General features: G+C 37.7%; 2 protein-coding genes across 4 annotated transcripts; both read right to left on the bottom strand.

Moving 5' to 3' along the window:
* Window positions 1-42: 42 nt before the first annotated feature.
* Window positions 43-11,437, bottom strand: LOC108265577 (coiled-coil domain-containing protein 74A). 3 transcript variants are annotated; one of them, XR_008396450.1, is made up of 10 exons: window positions 11,217-11,435; window positions 10,521-10,795; window positions 10,359-10,406; window positions 10,218-10,269; window positions 9,940-10,120; window positions 7,800-7,900; window positions 7,658-7,711; window positions 5,075-5,236; window positions 3,909-3,978; window positions 43-458 (listed from the first exon to the last, which is right to left on the bottom strand). XR_008396450.1 is itself a non-coding variant. In XM_017468093.3 (9 exons), exons 1-8 carry the CDS (start codon window positions 11,234-11,236, stop codon window positions 5,098-5,100), a joined length of 870 nt encoding a protein of 289 aa, XP_017323582.1. In that variant the 5' UTR covers window positions 11,237-11,436; the 3' UTR covers window positions 3,628-3,978; window positions 5,075-5,097. The 3 variants fall into 3 exon arrangements, 1 of the variants encoding a protein (XP_017323582.1); XM_017468093.3 differs by lacking the exon at window positions 43-458 and having other exon boundaries at window positions 3,628-3,978; window positions 11,217-11,436; XR_008396451.1 differs by lacking the exons at window positions 43-458; window positions 3,909-3,978 and adding an exon at window positions 7,396-7,539 and having other exon boundaries at window positions 5,145-5,236; window positions 11,217-11,437.
* A 251-nt stretch (window positions 11,438-11,688) lies between these two features.
* Window positions 11,689-15,736, bottom strand: tmem127 (transmembrane protein 127). The gene is made up of 4 exons (XM_017468094.2): window positions 15,408-15,736; window positions 14,300-14,612; window positions 13,715-13,879; window positions 11,689-13,581 (listed from the first exon to the last, which is right to left on the bottom strand). Exons 2-4 carry the CDS (start codon window positions 14,538-14,540, stop codon window positions 13,271-13,273), a joined length of 717 nt encoding a protein of 238 aa, XP_017323583.1. The 5' UTR covers window positions 14,541-14,612; window positions 15,408-15,736; the 3' UTR covers window positions 11,689-13,270.
* Between the last annotated feature and the right edge of the window lie 1,507 nt (window positions 15,737-17,243).

Below are 17,243 nucleotides of genomic sequence, written 5' to 3'. Positions count from 1 at the left end.
TGTGGATAAAAATGACATGAAATAAAAATGAGGGAGACCTAGTATGAGTAATATGTAATTTTATTGATAATTCACAGGACTGGTGGGTGCGTAATCTTGAGGAGAGCGGTAGGGGGAAGAAAATGGGGTGCGTCCTGGGGACATGGGATAGTCAGCAAAGGTGAAATAAGAAGACCACTGAGAGTAGGGCGGACTGATAGGTGAGAAGAGGGAAGAATGGTCAGAGCCCAGATCAGAGAAGGTGACATCTTCCTCAGACTGAAAGCTGGAGGGAGGTTCTGTCTGTGTAGAGGCGTCAATACACACATTCACGGGGTGGATTCTGTATCGGAGAGGGGGGGACCCCGCATTTCCATTTCCAGAGGGGGTGCTGCGAAGAACGTTAAGTAGCACTATGATGTCAGCAGTGAGATGCGCGAGCTGATAGAGAGTGTCCAGATCCAGAACCAGACGGGCACCTAGACACACAGAAGCGGTATTGGGAGGATATTGACGAATTGGATTCACACTTTAAGATCTTTTAAGAGTAACACACTATGGTTTATTAGTCAAAAAGTCAAAAAGAAGTATAAGAGCTGAGGAGTGCAAACACACACACACACACTCTCGTACAGCCAAGGACAGGCAAGTAGACATAACAAGGTCTTTCTAAATTGTTTTGTCTCTCTCCACTTTCGAACCTAATGGTAAATTGGAAAGTCCTTTTTCAAAACATAATGGTAAATTGGAAAGTCCTTTTTCAAAACATAATGGTAAATTGGAAAGTCCTTTTTCAAAACATAATGGTAAATTTGATAAGCCTTTTTCAAAACATAATGGTAATGTAGATGAGCTCTTTTTTAACCCTATTGGTATTGATATCATAGTCTTTCTGAAATATATTGGTTATCTACTGTGTAAATACAATATAAATACTGGAGCTTGAGCTCCGGGTGTCAGATCACTTCTGAGAATTTTCATCGGTGTGGATCTCGTGTGGTGGAACGGAACCAATAAATCTGGACCCTTGCTTCTTCTCACTCACGGATGGTGTCTTTTTTTCTATCTCCAACTGGGTTCGGAGATGTGAGTATTTGCTTCTATGTTGAATTTTAAGTGTTTTTGAGTAATAGGCTAAATTTGAGCCAGCAGTAATTAGCAGGGTGGGAGGTGTCACTGGTGATGGTATTGAATGCCGAGCAGAAATCTACAAAGAGGATCCTGGCATATATGTTTGGTGAGGCTAGGTGCTTTAATACAAATGGAAGCCCGATACTAACTGCATTGTCTACAGATCTTTTGCTTCTGTAGGCAAATTGCAGTGGATCTTTAGTACTGGATTTGAGAAATAACAAGTATTCATGATAACAGAGGTGAGGGCTACTGGTCTGTAATCATTAAGGCCCATTAACTTTGTTGTTGTTTTTTTAACTGATATTTGGAAGCATGCTTGAACAGTATTCAGCTCAAATGACTGAATTGAATGAAGTTCAATATATCTGTAAAGATGGTGGACAGCTGATCGGCACAGTGTTTGAGACTTCCAGGTGCAATAGTCAGGGCCAGGAGCTTTTTTAACATTTATTTTTATGAATTGTTCTCTCACCTCTCATCACCATGATCATCATGCATTAGACTGATACATCAGCCTCTACAATATTCTATAATGTATTAATGAGGTGACTTAAAAACTGAATTTGCCACAACTGCTGCTGCTTAGCCCCATCCATTCATGTGTCCTGACTGAAACCTGTTACCCCAGGTCAACTTCCTGACATTTCGCCTTCAACACCCCTGCACCTCTCAACATAGAGGGACAACTGCCTTACATCAGTCAAGAAATCCATCTCACATTGTAAGAATGGCAAACTCCAGTACCTCATTCAATGGGGTGGATATGGCACAGAGGAAAGGTGCTGGGTACCTACTCAAGATGTTCTGGACATCCTCCTTTATAATGAGTTCCATGCCCTTTATCCTGAAATGTTTTTTTTTTTTTTTTTTTTAAATGTACTCCAAATCACCAAACGATACAAAGTATCATTCAGTTTGTTATTGTTATCCTGGTTTTTGCTCTGTTTGCTTTGTCTCACTTTTTGAATTTGTTTGTTTCGCTGCTTTCAATAAAAGCACTATTTTGCTACCGCATCTGCTTTATCCGTCTGACACAATACAACCTGAAAAGTCCTTCAAATAGACATTTACAGGCATAGGATACCTTATCTTATAAAATGGGATACACAAAAATTATAATCTATAAAGCAGCAAATTTTTTTTATCTATTAAAAATTAACTTCAATAAATGTACAAACATTATGGCATACTGGGCAGCACTGCCGCCTCACAGCACCAGGGTCCAGGGTTCAATCCTGAGCTCGGGGTACTGTGTGTGTTTGTGTGGGTTTCCTCCAATATCATCCCACTGTCCAAAAACATGCAGGTAGGCGGATTGGTTATGTGTCGTGATGCCCTGCATTGGACTGGCATTCCATTTGGGGTGAATTCTCCCATCTTGTACCCAGTGTTACATTTCATACAGTTGATTGAGACCCTGACTAGGATAAAGCAGTAAATAAAGATCAATGAATGATGAATGTCAATGTTTTAGTGACTATAAGGTCTTTCCTCTAAATTCCACTGCAGTAGAAAAACATAATACTGAAGATGAAAAGGTTTTAGTTACAGTAGTACTGTGTACTGCATGAATCCTAAGTGCACACTAAACAGCTTTAAAATGACTTCTGTACCAATCACATTAGAGTTTTTTTTTCTTTTTTTATACATTTTATGTTACAGTAGTGCAGACAGAACAAATGGCACACAGACTCCACAAATTAAAACTTCTTTTCAAACACTGTTCATGTTCATATAAATGTGAGCCAATAAAAAAAGTTCTGTTCTGTTTAACTTGCACTTAATCAAACGGATATTGTTAGTACAACACCGCCACTAATATGCTAGTGTGCTGACAATTTCTACATTTATATGGTAAATGTTTTAATTGGAAAATTTGTTACAACCGTGTCTTCCCCTTGTTTAATCAAAATAGTGATCAAAAATATACTTGTGTGTACATACCTGCACTCATTGCTCTGTGCTAAAACGTCCCCACAAAGGATATGACAGCGTTGACTTTTTTAAACTACAGCATGCAAAGCGAGAATATTTTGAGAACACATAGTGACACATTTATGCTAGTAGTTACTACTGTATTTTATGAACAGAGGCTGAATAGTTTATTAGTCAGTTGTATTACTTGTGAGAAATGAGTATGGATCTCATCCGTTACACATCAGAGAAGACAGGAGGAAAAGGTAAGTTTCCACTTTATATTTACATTTACATTTATTCCTTTAGCAGACGCTTTTATCCAAAGTGACTTACAAATGAGGAAATACAAGCAAAGTGTGACTCGTGTCACACATTTCACTTTAACATTCACATTAAATTAAAAGGGATTAAGTTTACTCAAGTCAAGTTTGAAATCTCTCAACTGACTGGGAATTTTCAAGGTAGTCACCTGCGATCAGAAGCCAATATATTACACATAGAAGCACATGGCACCCTAAAAGGGGCAGCTAAAGGGGCAAAGGGTTCATTACTGAGTGGTATCTCAGTAAAAGGCGAGCTGAATGTTCGTCTGACCCATTTTTAAAATACTCTTATTATTTATTGGAAAGCCAAGACTTGAAAGTTTTAATTTCACATTTGTGTGATAAAATACCATAAAACATAAACCAGAAAGATGACAAAGTAAATCTCGTCTTGCCAATCCTCACTGGTAAAACACCTTGACCCAAATAATTACAATTTTACAGCAATGCCACAACAGCAAATAAAAGTCTAAAGTCAATAGGAAAAGAGTAACAGAATAAATTTTTCAAAAGAGTCAGATTGAAGGAGTTGTTACCCATTCAGTTCAATGATACCTTTTTTTAATGAAAGGTACAGTCCAGGATGTGTTTTGCATGAGTGAATCTGCAGCAGGCTCAGAAAATGCTAAATAATAAAAATAAATGCAGAAAGCAGACACAGGTGATAAACAGTGCTGATATGTGAAGAAAAATATCTGTTCACACATTAATACACCATATGGTCAAAAGTATGTGGACACCTGACCATCACACCCATATGGCCTTCCCCAAACTGTAGCCACATTGTTGGAAGCACACAACTGTCTAAAATGTCTTTGTATGCAGCAGCATTACAATTTCCCTTCACTGGAACTAAGGGGCCTTCTCATCCAACACCAGTGCCTAACCTCTTGCATTCTTGTGGCTGAATGGGCAAATCCTCACAGCCCCAGTCCAAAATCTAGTGAAAAGTATTCCCAGAAGAGTGGAGTTATAGCAGTGAAGGGGAGACCAAATTTATATTAATGCCTACGTTTTTAGAATGGGAAACTCGGGTGTCCACATACTTTTGGCCATACCGTGTACATTCTAAAAAAAGAGCTTATACTGTTTTGTGCCATAATCAATGCTTTTACGGTTGTAATAATAACAATTTAGTCGTTCTATTTATATTATAATGTTGTTGAATTCTTAAATTTGACTGGTCAGGAGGTGTTCATTAGTTTTCTAATGCCTCGTGATAACAGGACTTAACTGCCACAACATTAAACCTAACTATAAACTGAATTTTAAAAAGCATGCTGCGTTATTGTTTACTTAATTTTAAAAAATATCGTTGGCAAATGACTGTGTTATAAGAGCATAAAACACTTTGGGATGTGCTGTTATAAGAAAATAATCTGCTTAGGGGTGGTAACCAAATCACACCACACCAGGAAGAATGAAGATTTCCTATGAAAATAACACAGCCTAGTATGCTTTAGTCCTTAGATATCATGCTGGCCTTATTTAATTTGATATTGCCTTGATACCACTTCACAAGCAAGAGTTGTGTAGGCTAATATTTAGCCTATTATTTATTATATGTTTTCAGAATGTGTCCATGTGACTTTCTACTGTGTTTAGAGGTTTAAAGCTATAAGTAACTGGATTTAGCAGCCATCAGGAGTAATTGACTATAATTTACAGGGCAAACCCAAAACAAAACAAGAAAAAACACATTTGTAATTCATTATATTTACTGTTGCATATAGCTGTTACGTAGCTAGGAGAAGATCGCTCTTCTGAGCCGCATTTTGTGCACGTCCTGGGCACGTTTCTGCCTTTCTGTCAGGTTGCTGCTCAGGGACTGTCTGATGACAGGAAAAATAACCTTCTCTCTCACACTCACCTGGGTCTGATGTCTACAGCAGGAAAATAAGCAAATCATAATAGGGTCTAGAATGCTATACATACATACATACATACATACATACATACATGTGTGTGTGTGTGTGTGTATTATATATATATATATATATATATATATATATATATATATATATATATATATATATATATATATATATATATATATATATCCCTTCCTAAAGTAAGTATTGGAACGGCAAGGCCAATTTTATTGTTTTTGCCATACATGGAAGACATCAAGTTTTGAGATCACAAGATGAGTATGAGATGATAGATCAGAATTTCAGCTTTCATTTCCTGAGAGTTACAGCTAGATGTGTTAAACAACTTAAAACATGGCACCTTGCTATTTTTTAAACCCACCCATTTTTTAAGTGATAAAAAATATTACAACATGGGTCATTCCATCTCAAGTGGTCCTATAACTGCAAAGTTGGTTGCTTGTATTTTACAGTAATTCTGTTTATAAGATAAATACAATAGCTTATGCTTGTCAGTGAGGTCAACCTGGTTTGGACCACTTGAGATGGAATGACCTGCATGTGACTGTCAGGTGTTTCTTGTTGCCCATGTGTGCCCTGATGATTGGTTAAACAGTTATCAGCTCTGAATGTCTAATATTAGTTTGAGCCCTAGCTTTCACCTGTGAAGACTGCATTTGGTAAAAAGGATAAACCAACATGAAGACCACAGAGCTGTCTCTGGGAGGAAAGTAAGCCATTTTGAAGCTCAGAAAAAAGGTCAAATCAATCCGAGCCATTGCACAAACATTGAGCATAGCCAATACAACAATTTAGAATGCCCTGAAGAAACCACAGTGGTACTAACAACCAGACATGGAACAGGTTGGCCAAGGAAAACCACAACAGTTAATGACAGAAATTTTGTAAGAGCAGTGAAGTAAAACACAAAAACAAGTCAGTGACAACAACAACCTCCACAGGGCCGGGGGGGAAGTTACCACAATCCACTGTTCAAAAAAGACTTAATTAATAGCAGAACTACAGAGGCCATACTACAAGATGCAAACCACTAAATCAGCAGTAAGAATCAGAAGGCCAGATTGGAATTTGCAAAGAAATACGGAGATGAGCCACAAAAGTTCTGGAACCAAGATTCTACCAAAGTGATGGAAAGGCCAAAGTGTGGAGAAAGAAAGGATCTGCTCATGATCCAATACATACAATCACATCAGTCAAGCATGATGGAGATAGTGTCATGGCTTGGGCTTGCATGGCTGCTTCTGGAATGGGCTCACTACTCTTTATTGATGGTAATCTTGATGATGGTAGCAGCAGAATAAATTCAGGAGTCTACACAAACATTCTGTCTGCCAATATACAAAGAAATGCATCCAATCTAATTGGGAGGAACTTCATCATTCAGCAAGACACTTCCCCAAAACACACTGCCAACACAACAAAGGACTTCATCAGTTTAAAAAAAAGTGGAAGGTTTTAGACTGGCCAAGTCAGTCACCAGACCTTAAGCCAATTGGGCATGGATTTCACCTCACGAAGAACAGACTGAATGGAGAAAACCCCCAAAACAAACAATAACTGAAATAAGCTGCAATACAAGCCTGTAAAAGCAACACAAAAGAAAAATGCAAGAGTTTGGTGATGTCAGTGGGTCATCGGCTTGATGCAGTTATTGCAAGCAAGGGATATGCAAGCAAATATTAAGTGTTATTTACTTTAAGACTGTCTGTTCCAACACTTCTGGAAAAAGTTACAAAAAATTGGGTGGTCTGCCACCAAAGGTGTTTAACACATCAAGATATAAATATCAGGAAATGAAAGCTGAAATTCTGATCTTTCTGATCTCATATTCATCTTTTAAGCTCCAACCCAAATGTCTTCAGTGTATAGCAAAAAACATTAGAATTGGTCTTGTCATTCCAATACTTTATATATAAATCTACAATACCTTGCGTCACCCCCTTGAACTATTCCACATTTTTAAAGTGTTACAAGCTGGAACTGGAACTGAATCTACACAAAATAACCCAAGTGTTGGGGGAATTCATTTGCAAAATTGTTTACCAAAAAACCCATTAAAAATGTGTGATTATACGGTCCCTTCTGAAAGTATTTGAACATTCTGTAGAGCACCAGTAAATCCATTATTAAAATATTGAAAGAATCACAACCAAAACTCTGCCTAGAGGAGACCATCCACCAAAGTCCAAGAGGCCAGGAGTAACTCTGAAGGAGCTGGAGAGATCCACAGCTTGGATTAGAGAACCTGTTCACAGGACAACCATAACCACGGACACTCCACAAATCTGGACTTTCTGGATAAGTGGTGTGAATAAAGCCATTATTGAAAAAAGCAAGGGGGTGAATACTTATGCAAGGCATTGTATAAATCTATATTCTTTATAAGTAAGAGATGCAGATGAGTCAACCTACTGTATTTTTGGCAAGGTCTTAAGAGATAGTTTTGGAATGTGTATCCACTCTCCACTTATGGAAGCAAGAAATAAATAACAACATTAGTAGAAGATATGTCTTTGAGTAGTACCTTGACATAGTGACATATTGACAAGAGTACCTTGTGTTGTCAGCAAGATATGTCTTTGTTAGATTGCAGACCTCAGGTGAGAGTTTCTTTCTGTTTAATAGGTCTCTGAGAACAGCCTTCACACGGAACAGCTGAGATAAAAGACAAATACAGCCTTTATATGTATTGTTGTGTTACTTATCATTGGTCAGCGTCTGAAGTGTTTTTAATCCTTGTTCCTTATTCACTTTGCGATTATGTTGTGCACTAGATGATAAACATTAATATCTCGTTGGCCAATATTATTTTTTCTCAAAATCATTTACATTTGTTGACTAATGTGAATGCTATGATTCAACAATTTATTTTTCCCAAAGGCATTGTAAATTTGAGATCATTTTAACTTTAAAGCTAGTTGAGACTGGTCAGTGTGTCTATAATCAAGTTATACAGTATGTTCTACTGCATTATTTGTTATTATAGACACTTCAAAACAGTCACGTTTGGTAGCAGGCTGCCTAGGTATAAGCAGCATAACAACAGCTTTATTTTGAGCTTACTTATTTTGTATAATCAAGAATTATATCTACCATTCTCAACTAATGTGATCTCATTCTTTTGTTCACTATACTGTATAACAGTTCTATGGAAAAAAAACTGCCAGCAACTAATTATTATGTTAACATATGTACAGTGCTGTGAAAAGTATTTGCCCCATCCTGATTTCTTCTGTTTTTGTGTATATCTCATACTAAATTGTTTCAGAAATTAAAACAAAATCTAAGATAAACCAATGGCAACCTGACTAAACACAAAATACAGTTTTTTATATGATAATGTCATTCATTGAAGCAAAAAAGTTATCCAATACCAACTGGCCCTGTGTGAAAATGTATTTGCCCCCGTAGTTACTATTTCCCCAAATCTATGAAACTGCATTCATAATGGGGTTCATCTGGACTAGACACAACCAGACCTGATTACTGAAAACCCTGTGTAATCAAATCAGCACTTAAATAGAACTTTTTCAACAACATGAAGTTGGTTAAAAGGTCTTACTCTTTAACACACTATGCCAAATTTGAAAGAAATTCCAGAAATGTTGGGGAAGAAGGTGATTGCAATACATCAGTCTGGGAATGGTTACAAAGCTATTTCAAAGGCTCTGGGACTCCAAAAGACCACAGCAAGAGCCATTATCTCCAAACGGAAAAATTTAGCACAATAGCGAACCTTCCCAGAAGTGGCTGCCTTCCAAAATTCCTCCAAGAGCATAGCAACGACTCATCCAGCAAATCACAAAAGACTCAAGGACAACATCAAAGGAACTACAGACCTCTCTTGCATCAGTAAAGGTCACTGATCATGACTCCACTATCAGAAAGACAATGGACAAAAATGGCATCCATGGAAGTGGCGAGGTGAAAACCGCTGCTAACCCAGAAGAACATTAAGGCTCGTCTGAGTTTTGCCAAAACACACCTTGATGATCCTCAAACCTGTTGGGAGAATGTTCTGTGGACTGATGAGAAGAAAGTGGAACTGTTTGGAAGACTGGGATCCCGTTACATCTGGCGTAAACCATCCATCCATCCATCCATCCCAAACACAGAATTCCACAAAATGAACATCATGCCTACATTAAAGAATGGTAGTGGAAATGTGATGGTGTGGAGACGCTGTGCTGCTTCAGGACCTGGGCAACTTGCAATAATTGGGAGAAACATTAATTCTGCTCTCTACCAGAAAATCCTTTTGCAGCAAGACAATGATCCATAGCACAGGAGTAAATCCTAACCCTAGACGTAAGTGAAAGACTGATCTCCAGTTATCAGAAGTATTTGGTTGCAGTTATTGCTGCTAAAGGTGGCACAACCAGATTTTAAGTTTAAGGGGGCAATTAGTTTTTCACATGGGTGATAGCTGTTGGATAATATTTTGCTTCATTAAAAAGTCAATTAATTAATTAAAACTGTATTATGTGTTTACTCAGGTTGCCTTGTTGTATTTCATGTGAAGATATAAAACTATTTAGAATGAGATATACACAAAAACAGAAGAAATCTGATGGATACAGTTTAGTGTTGCATATGTTTGAATAAATAGTACATCCTAAATTAAGATAAAAGTTTAGCCAATAATAGTGACATGAGAATTTAGCATAGGTCTATATAGTTGACAGATTCCTCACCTCCTGACACTGCAAGGTGTTGGTGTTATAGAGCTGCCCAATCATGGCCTCACACTCCTGCAGGGTTGGAGTGCGTGGAGGATGGGATGAACCATCTCGGATCCTCAGAGGAAGCAGAGACATAATGCTGGCCACATTATGTTCTACACTATGACATACTGTCTCTGGCTTCTCTTCAGAGCTTAAGTAGATCAAAGCAGTAAAGATTAATGTACTGGTTCTGGTCATTTTGTGAATGTTTCCTATGTAAAATAGGTGGAGTGGGTGCAGGATATTACCAGAAGACTCCAGTCTGACACTGCTTTTCATGTAAGCCCGATGGACTAAGCTCTAACAAGGGTTGGATACATCACAGAGAGAATCATATTACAGATCTTTCCAATTTAACATAAATGTTATGCACACATTTTATATTCTACCTCTTGGAGGAAGATGCTCTGCTCCCATAATCAGTCGATACTGCAACTCTGGAAAAGAGCCATACATCTGTGAGAAAGGTAAGGCTTAATTTGTGCAGCTGCTTATTTACAATCTCCACATACTGAATAACATTGAAATACACTAAAAATGATTCTTCACACCTTTGTTAGCACGCTTCAGGTGTTCAATCTCCTCGTGTAGCTTCTCCAGTGTGCTTTTATGCGTCTGCTGAAGGAACTGGATGTCTTTCTCCAGTGAGGCTACCCTCGCCCCAGCTGGGTCCATCCCTACACTGGTCTGAGCAGTCTTGTGGCCCTGTCTGTCTGATGGTGCTGCTTTATACTCACATTCACAGGAAACTAGAAGAGTGTCACGAACCCGGTCGAGGGTTCCAACCCGGCTCCAGCTGGGCAAATTTCGCAGAGGGGGTAAATTGCTGGTGGACATAACGTTATGCGCTAATTAGCATACTTGAACTCTTATTCATAATTTAAGATAGACTATCGGCTCTTCCAGTCATCTGCTTCCGATACACACGAAGCAGTACTGAGACAAGACCTATCGGCTCTTCCAGTCATCTGCTTCCGATACACACGAAGCAGTACTGAGACAAGACCTATCGGCTCTTCCAGTCATCTGCTTCCGATACACACGAAGCAGTACTGAGACAAGACCTATCGGCTCTTCCAGTCATCTGCTTCCGATACACACGAAGCAGTACTGAGACAAGACCTATCTCTTGGCTACTATTTCGCTGGAGTGCATTTTATTTAAAAATAAATAAAATAATAATTAATTAATTAAACTGAACAACATAGTTAATCTAAGCCCTGTATATCATAGAGAGAGCCAGCTACCTCGTTTGTTGTTTTAACATGGCTGTCCAGCTAACACTGCCTGGACGAGCTTATCCTCGAAGCCTTGAAGCCATCGTCGAAAAATCTGGAAACATTAACCAGCTTTACTTTATTAAAAAGGCATAACGCATGTGACAGAAAATTCAGTAGTCAATTCCGTGGTCTTCAGCAGGAATCAACCGTTGTCATGACAACGGCAAAATCGGCGAGAACACCGGAAGTGACGTGTGAATAACTTTTCAAAGGTGACGATTATTATTATTATTATTATTATTATTATTAGTGATGTTGGTTTGCAACAGGCCGTTTTAATAAAACAATTTTTAATTTACTATTTTTTAATTGACACCCCCTGGCTGTGCTTCACCAATCTCTGGATCCCAAGACCCCACTATGAGAACCATTAATTAGTTTAAAGCACAAGTCATCAGACTTCCACAGCAGTTATGAACAAAGTCACGATACCACAAAACAAATTGTCAGAGAACCTTTATTTTCAATGACAAAGCTACAGAAATGAATACATAAAGGAGAAACATAGCAGAACTGTCACAATCCACCCCAATATAAAAACAAAAACAATGTGTGTAAAATTCAATGTTTACGGTCAGATCTCTAATGATCATTGAGTAAAACACTCATACATTACATAGTCAGGGCATGCTGTGAAATATCAAACAATTACAGAACTATAAACAATTTGAGTGAACTGCAATCGTATGAACACACAAGACTTGTGATTTTCTTAGATGAATTTTGGAGTAGCACTGTGAGCTGTGACGTCCTCAATTATATAAACTAGCAAAGCATACTGCAAAAAAAACACAAAGACAGATGTGGGATTATAACTATAAACAAATGGTCAACACACTAACGCAAGTTGGCAAAATGGAACACTTCAAAATCACAGCCAATGAGCCTGATACATATAGCAATGTCATAGAGAATTAACTAGATGTACACCATGTGTAATGAATAATGAACAATATAAAAGAGAAAATAAATAGTCTATTTTCTGTGGGGAATATGTGCATTTTCTTAAAAGCCACACATCACCAAATAACTAACAAGCTAGGGGGAAATAATTTAAGTTTTTAAAAATTCCACAAGACTTTGGAGAAATTGTTGACGTTTCTGCCACGCACGGTTTTTCAAAGGTTGAATTTAAAACAAAGTCAAACTCTGGCATTAAGGTCAATTGTTTTGAACAGCAGAAATCACTATTATACAATATTATCAAACATGAAGTACATAAATATAAAACACAGGGCATCATCGAAGTGCAGAGTTCACTTAAGTTTCAGTGTTTCGAAAAAAGAAACCAACCACCCCCTCCAAAAATATGTTAACAGTGAAAAAATGTTATCAGTGTAGGTGCATGGAAAAGTGAAAATATACTCAGGATCAAAATGCGTGTACACACATGACCAGCTGAAAAATGTTACATCCAAACTGAAAGAAAAGCACTAAATATAAGAACTACAATGTGGATTTCTACATGTAGAATGTGACAAGAGACTGGCATGTTGTATTTAACAGAATAAGGAAAGGAAAAAAGAAAAAAAAAAAAACGTAGAAGAAACCTAAAATTCTCTCAAAAACCCTACTCAATGAGCCCAAGAAGCAGCTGGATTACTGTATGCCTAATCTCAGTCTACACTTAGATTCACATTAGTACATAATAAAGAATGCCACTTTTGACCCAACCAAGAAGAAGTTTTGTTTAGGTCTCAGGTCTTTACACTTTACAGGCATCTACATGCAAACTATGGTAACGAAAGATGAACATTTCTCAGTGATTATCAGCCATTCCAGGAGCAGTGTCATACTGAAATCCAACAACTGACAGTTTTAAACGTGGATGGAGTTGAGACAAGGGCAAATTGGCTAAAGGGTACTGTAAAGTATTAGGCCTACATGTAGATGATTTATTACAAGGCAAATGGACTTTGCAGGTTGCTCGGTCCATGAATTTTTGGGAGGCTGCAAAAGGTACCTTAAGCATGGGGGTGGCAGGGCTGGACAACACAAAAGACTTAACAAATGCTTTTTCATCAGGGTGTGTAAGCAGGCGGTGGTTGGAACTGATTGGCAATGTCATAGTCAACTGGATAAGTCTCACTGCTCTCTTCCATCTCAGAGAGTAGTTCTAGGGCCTGCTCCTCTTCCTCAGTGGGGTAATGGCGGAGCAAGTTAGCAGCCGTGGCTAAAATGGAAGCTCCTCCAGCTCCAGCCACTAAGTAAAAGCTGATGGCAAATGTGACATAGATGAGAGAGCCGTGATACTTCTTGTGTTGCTGCTGCAGGGTGAGGATGAGCTCTGAAGCCCAATAGCAGAAGCCAATCACAGTGGCACACTGGAGCACTAGACAGTGGAGAAGATTGCAGAGGTATTCAGTTCAGGATTTCTTTTATATTTGAATACATTCCCTGTTTTTTTACTGATCATTTTTCATTATAAAATAAAAGAGCAGAAAGCATCCTGACATGCTGAATACCTGTAAAAATGTGAGCGAAGGCATATCGGCGTGTAATTTTGAGAGCAGGGTGTTTAGGCCCAAAGACATCCAGGAGAAAAGCTGTCAGGCTACACAAGATGCCCAAGAAACAGAAGGCTGCAATGACTCGCAACAGTAGGATAGTCTGGGAATTAATACAGTAGTCTGTTGGGAAAACAGAACAAGCATCGATTGTTTATACATTTAAAACCATTTATAAGAATGTTTCTTGGAGACCAAATCTATTTATTTTTTGCTTTTAACACAAAAGAGCCAGGAATTTACTATGTTAAGACAGAGCATGGTTAAGACTGAGATGAGAGTGAGCAAAAATGTCTGGAGGGTTATGACAGTGCATTAAGAATACTGTTTATGTAATTCAACTACCAATAATCATGTTGCCATGTGCAAAAACCTGCTGGATGGCTATTCAAGTTGAGGTGCCTGTGGCATATTCTTATAGACACTTCACCATTCACGTGAAAGGCTTCATTAGGTATTTAAAATTGTACCACAAGCTCAATAGACTTCACTAATAAGTACTAGAGTGTTTAGTGAATTAACAATAGGCTTATGAATAATTGCCTTCAATGAGTTTCTCGTCTATGTATCCCAGCACGTCGGCCACCCCAAGCTCCTGTCTGGGGCAGGTTCCTCCATGCACACGCAGCCACGCCGGTTCAGCCAGGGCCGTGCACAAGGCTGTGATGGAGAGCGCACCAGGGAACGCAGACGCTAGACTGCGTTCAGGCTGCTTGGGAACGGCAGGCCCGCCTCGTCTCCTGCGGGTTACAGGAAGAGCGCTTCCCGCGGGGGCATACATCATCCACTAGCTGAATCTCACAACTGAACACCACAATATGGTAGGGCTTAACTGGGAGAGGACTGTCCTAAAATACTGAAAACAGACCAATATGGACATTTGCATAGGAGTCATTTTTCAGCAGCACTCAGTGACTTTAATGCCTGCATTTTGCTAAACTATAACAGTGTAAATTTTACACATGAAAATTACAAGTCAGACACCCTGTTATGCTTAAATAGAAGAGGAACATGCAGATGTGTACCCTGTCAATAATAAGCACCTTTATCCTAATGACCAATCACTTATTATTATTTCCTGTTAGAACTACTAAGATTTAAAATGTTTTTAACTGAAGCGCATCACAGTTAAACTCTTTCATACAAAAATCACTTATGTGGTAAATATAATAAAGCATCAATATAATAAAATTAATCCTAAAGAACTTTAAAAAAAAAAGGTACATTTGCAGTTCCCAAAATAAATTTCTTTCCAATTTTTGCCTTTTTTAAAATTTATTTTATTTATTTATTTTTTTAAACAGTAGCCAATTTCAGATCCACCATTTTTCTGCTGGTCTTACCCGCGTATTATAATTCTGATCATTCTGACACTAATTCAATAAATCGCCTAGGTCACTCAAAAAATTACTAAAGAAACAGCAACGTATATTTAAACATTAAGAACGTTAACTTTTTCTTTTGTCAGATACAAAACTTTGGGGAATACATATCTTACTATCCAGCCTCGATGTAAACAATGAATCGTATGTGTTTTATTATGTGTATTAGAGAACAAAGATAATCGTAAAATGGTAGTTATCCGTTAATTGTGAAAACAACAAAGACCAGTTTATAATCGGTACCGTCTCTCGGTGGTAGAGGCACTTACCTGTATGGATCAAAGATCGTGTTTACTCAGAGTCAGAGACAGCCATAGCGGAAGATTATGAAGTTTTCCAGTAATCGCACAGGCCCAGGTTAGCTCAACACGAAAGCTAAACAACCACACAGCTATCACATAAACCAACACATGACGGGTTCCTAAAATTATAATGTCCTCTTTCAAAATACAAAACCTTACCGAATTTGTAACTAAGACAGCGTCATTTTCGCATTTCACACCTAATCACAACAAAAAAAAATTCACAAAGGCTGTAAATGAAACAGCACACAATCCACTTCCGCGTTTTCTCCCTTTTCTTTACATTTCCGGTTCCTGTTTTTACAGCGTTAAGGGAAAGCAAAAGGGTGCAGTCCGTCATGAATTGAGCATGCCTATGCCCTACTCCCTCTGAAGGGGTCGAGGTTACCGCCCCTATTAATTAAACCGCACTTAAACGTCATTTCATAAAGCTGAAGTTTGTTTAATTGATATAACAACAGTAATGTTTCGTAGGGTAACAAGGTTGCAATTCAGTAACAGAGTCACTACCATTTAAATGGCGTAATATGTCCAAATGAACAACAGTAAATAGCCTACTACTCCTGCAGCCTGCTAAGCTATAACTAAATGAAAAGTTACTGGAAGTATCTTCGAAAAGAAACATAAAAGTGGAGACAGACAGGAAGAAGTTAACGAAACACTTGAGAAATGTATTTATTTATTTGTTTGTTTGTTTTAAAAAATGACCAACACAAAAAGAAGGGAGTAAAGTGAGGAAGCTCCTTTGAAAAACGTAAGCACTCCACGAAAAATTCAGGATACCTCCAAGTGCAGGAGGGCTAAACTCAAATAACAAATAAACAGAAAATCAGCATTTTTCAGTTCATGTGAAGGACATAATGTAAGGCTATTCGTTTTAATGATGCTATTTATTTTAGAATTTTGAAATGAGAAAAAGGCCTAACAATGTATTCTGTATACAACATTAGATTCAAATGTATTAAATTGATGTATTATATATATATATATGTAACGGGTATGGAAAACACTCCTTAAATTTAATGTGTAGAATTACACAAAAAGGATGTGTACCTGATGTGGATGTCTGTTTGTCTGAGTATTTTTCTTTTTGATTGTCGTGATGTCATTGATTTGTGTAATTTCCTGTTTTGGCTATTATGCCCTTTTCGTGTTATAGTTGAATGGGAGAGGGAGGAGAGGATAAATGAGCAGTTGACCCAGTTGCCGTCCCCCTTTTTCTTTGGATAAAATAAAGCACAACGCAGACTAAAACCAGTTACATATATATATATATATATATATATATATATATATATATATATATATATACACACACACACACACACACACACACACACACACACACACACACATATATATAATGTGATAATGTGTGTGTATGTGTGTGTGCGTGCTTATATATATATATATATATATATATATATATATATATATATATATATATATATATATATATATATAGCTTTTCAAATATTCAAGAGATATACATGTAAGAAAAGTTTGAAAATGTCTGCGAATTATTTATTAGCATTAAAATTATTATTATTTATTATTTATTTGCTCTATTTTGCCCCCTAGTGGAATAACACAGAGACTATGCCTTTTTGTTTGAATCTTCCCATCCAAATCCGGACCACAATTCAATTTCACAATTTCCGTATTAATATGGTGATTGTTTGACACCTCTGGTGTATCTCAGTGTAGACGGATGCACCTATCAGAGAGGTTTCTCACATCGAATAGAGAAAATGGGTGCCATGAATTCAATGAAATTTTATTTGTATAGCGCGTTTAACCATG

This window comes from Ictalurus punctatus, chromosome 5 (genome assembly GCF_001660625.3).
Source record: "Ictalurus punctatus breed USDA103 chromosome 5, Coco_2.0, whole genome shotgun sequence".
NCBI lineage: Eukaryota > Metazoa > Chordata > Actinopteri > Siluriformes > Ictaluridae > Ictalurus > Ictalurus punctatus.
Note: the sequence above shows the minus strand (reverse complement) of the source record. Positions and strands in the feature narration are given on the sequence as shown.

Coding starts and splice junctions, on each gene's coding strand:
- LOC108265577 (XM_017468093.3), bottom strand. CDS start 11,236: ATGTTAAAACAACAAACGAG. Junction 10,796..11,216: donor ATGTTAAAACAACAAACGAG/GTAGCTGGCTCT, acceptor TATGTCCACCAG/CAATTTACCCCCTCTGCGAA. Junction 5,237..7,657: donor AAGACCTTGCCAAAAATACA/GTAGGTTGACTC, acceptor TTCCTGCTGTAG/ACATCAGACCCAGGTGAGTG.
- tmem127 (XM_017468094.2), bottom strand. CDS start 14,540: ATGATGTATGCCCCCGCGGGAAGCGCTCTTCCTGTAACCCGCAGGAGA. Junction 13,880..14,299: donor AGACGAGAAACTCATTGAAG/GCAATTATTCAT, acceptor TTTTCCCAACAG/ACTACTGTATTAATTCCCAG. Junction 13,582..13,714: donor CTTCGCTCACATTTTTACAG/GTATTCAGCATG, acceptor TCCACTGTCTAG/TGCTCCAGTGTGCCACTGTG.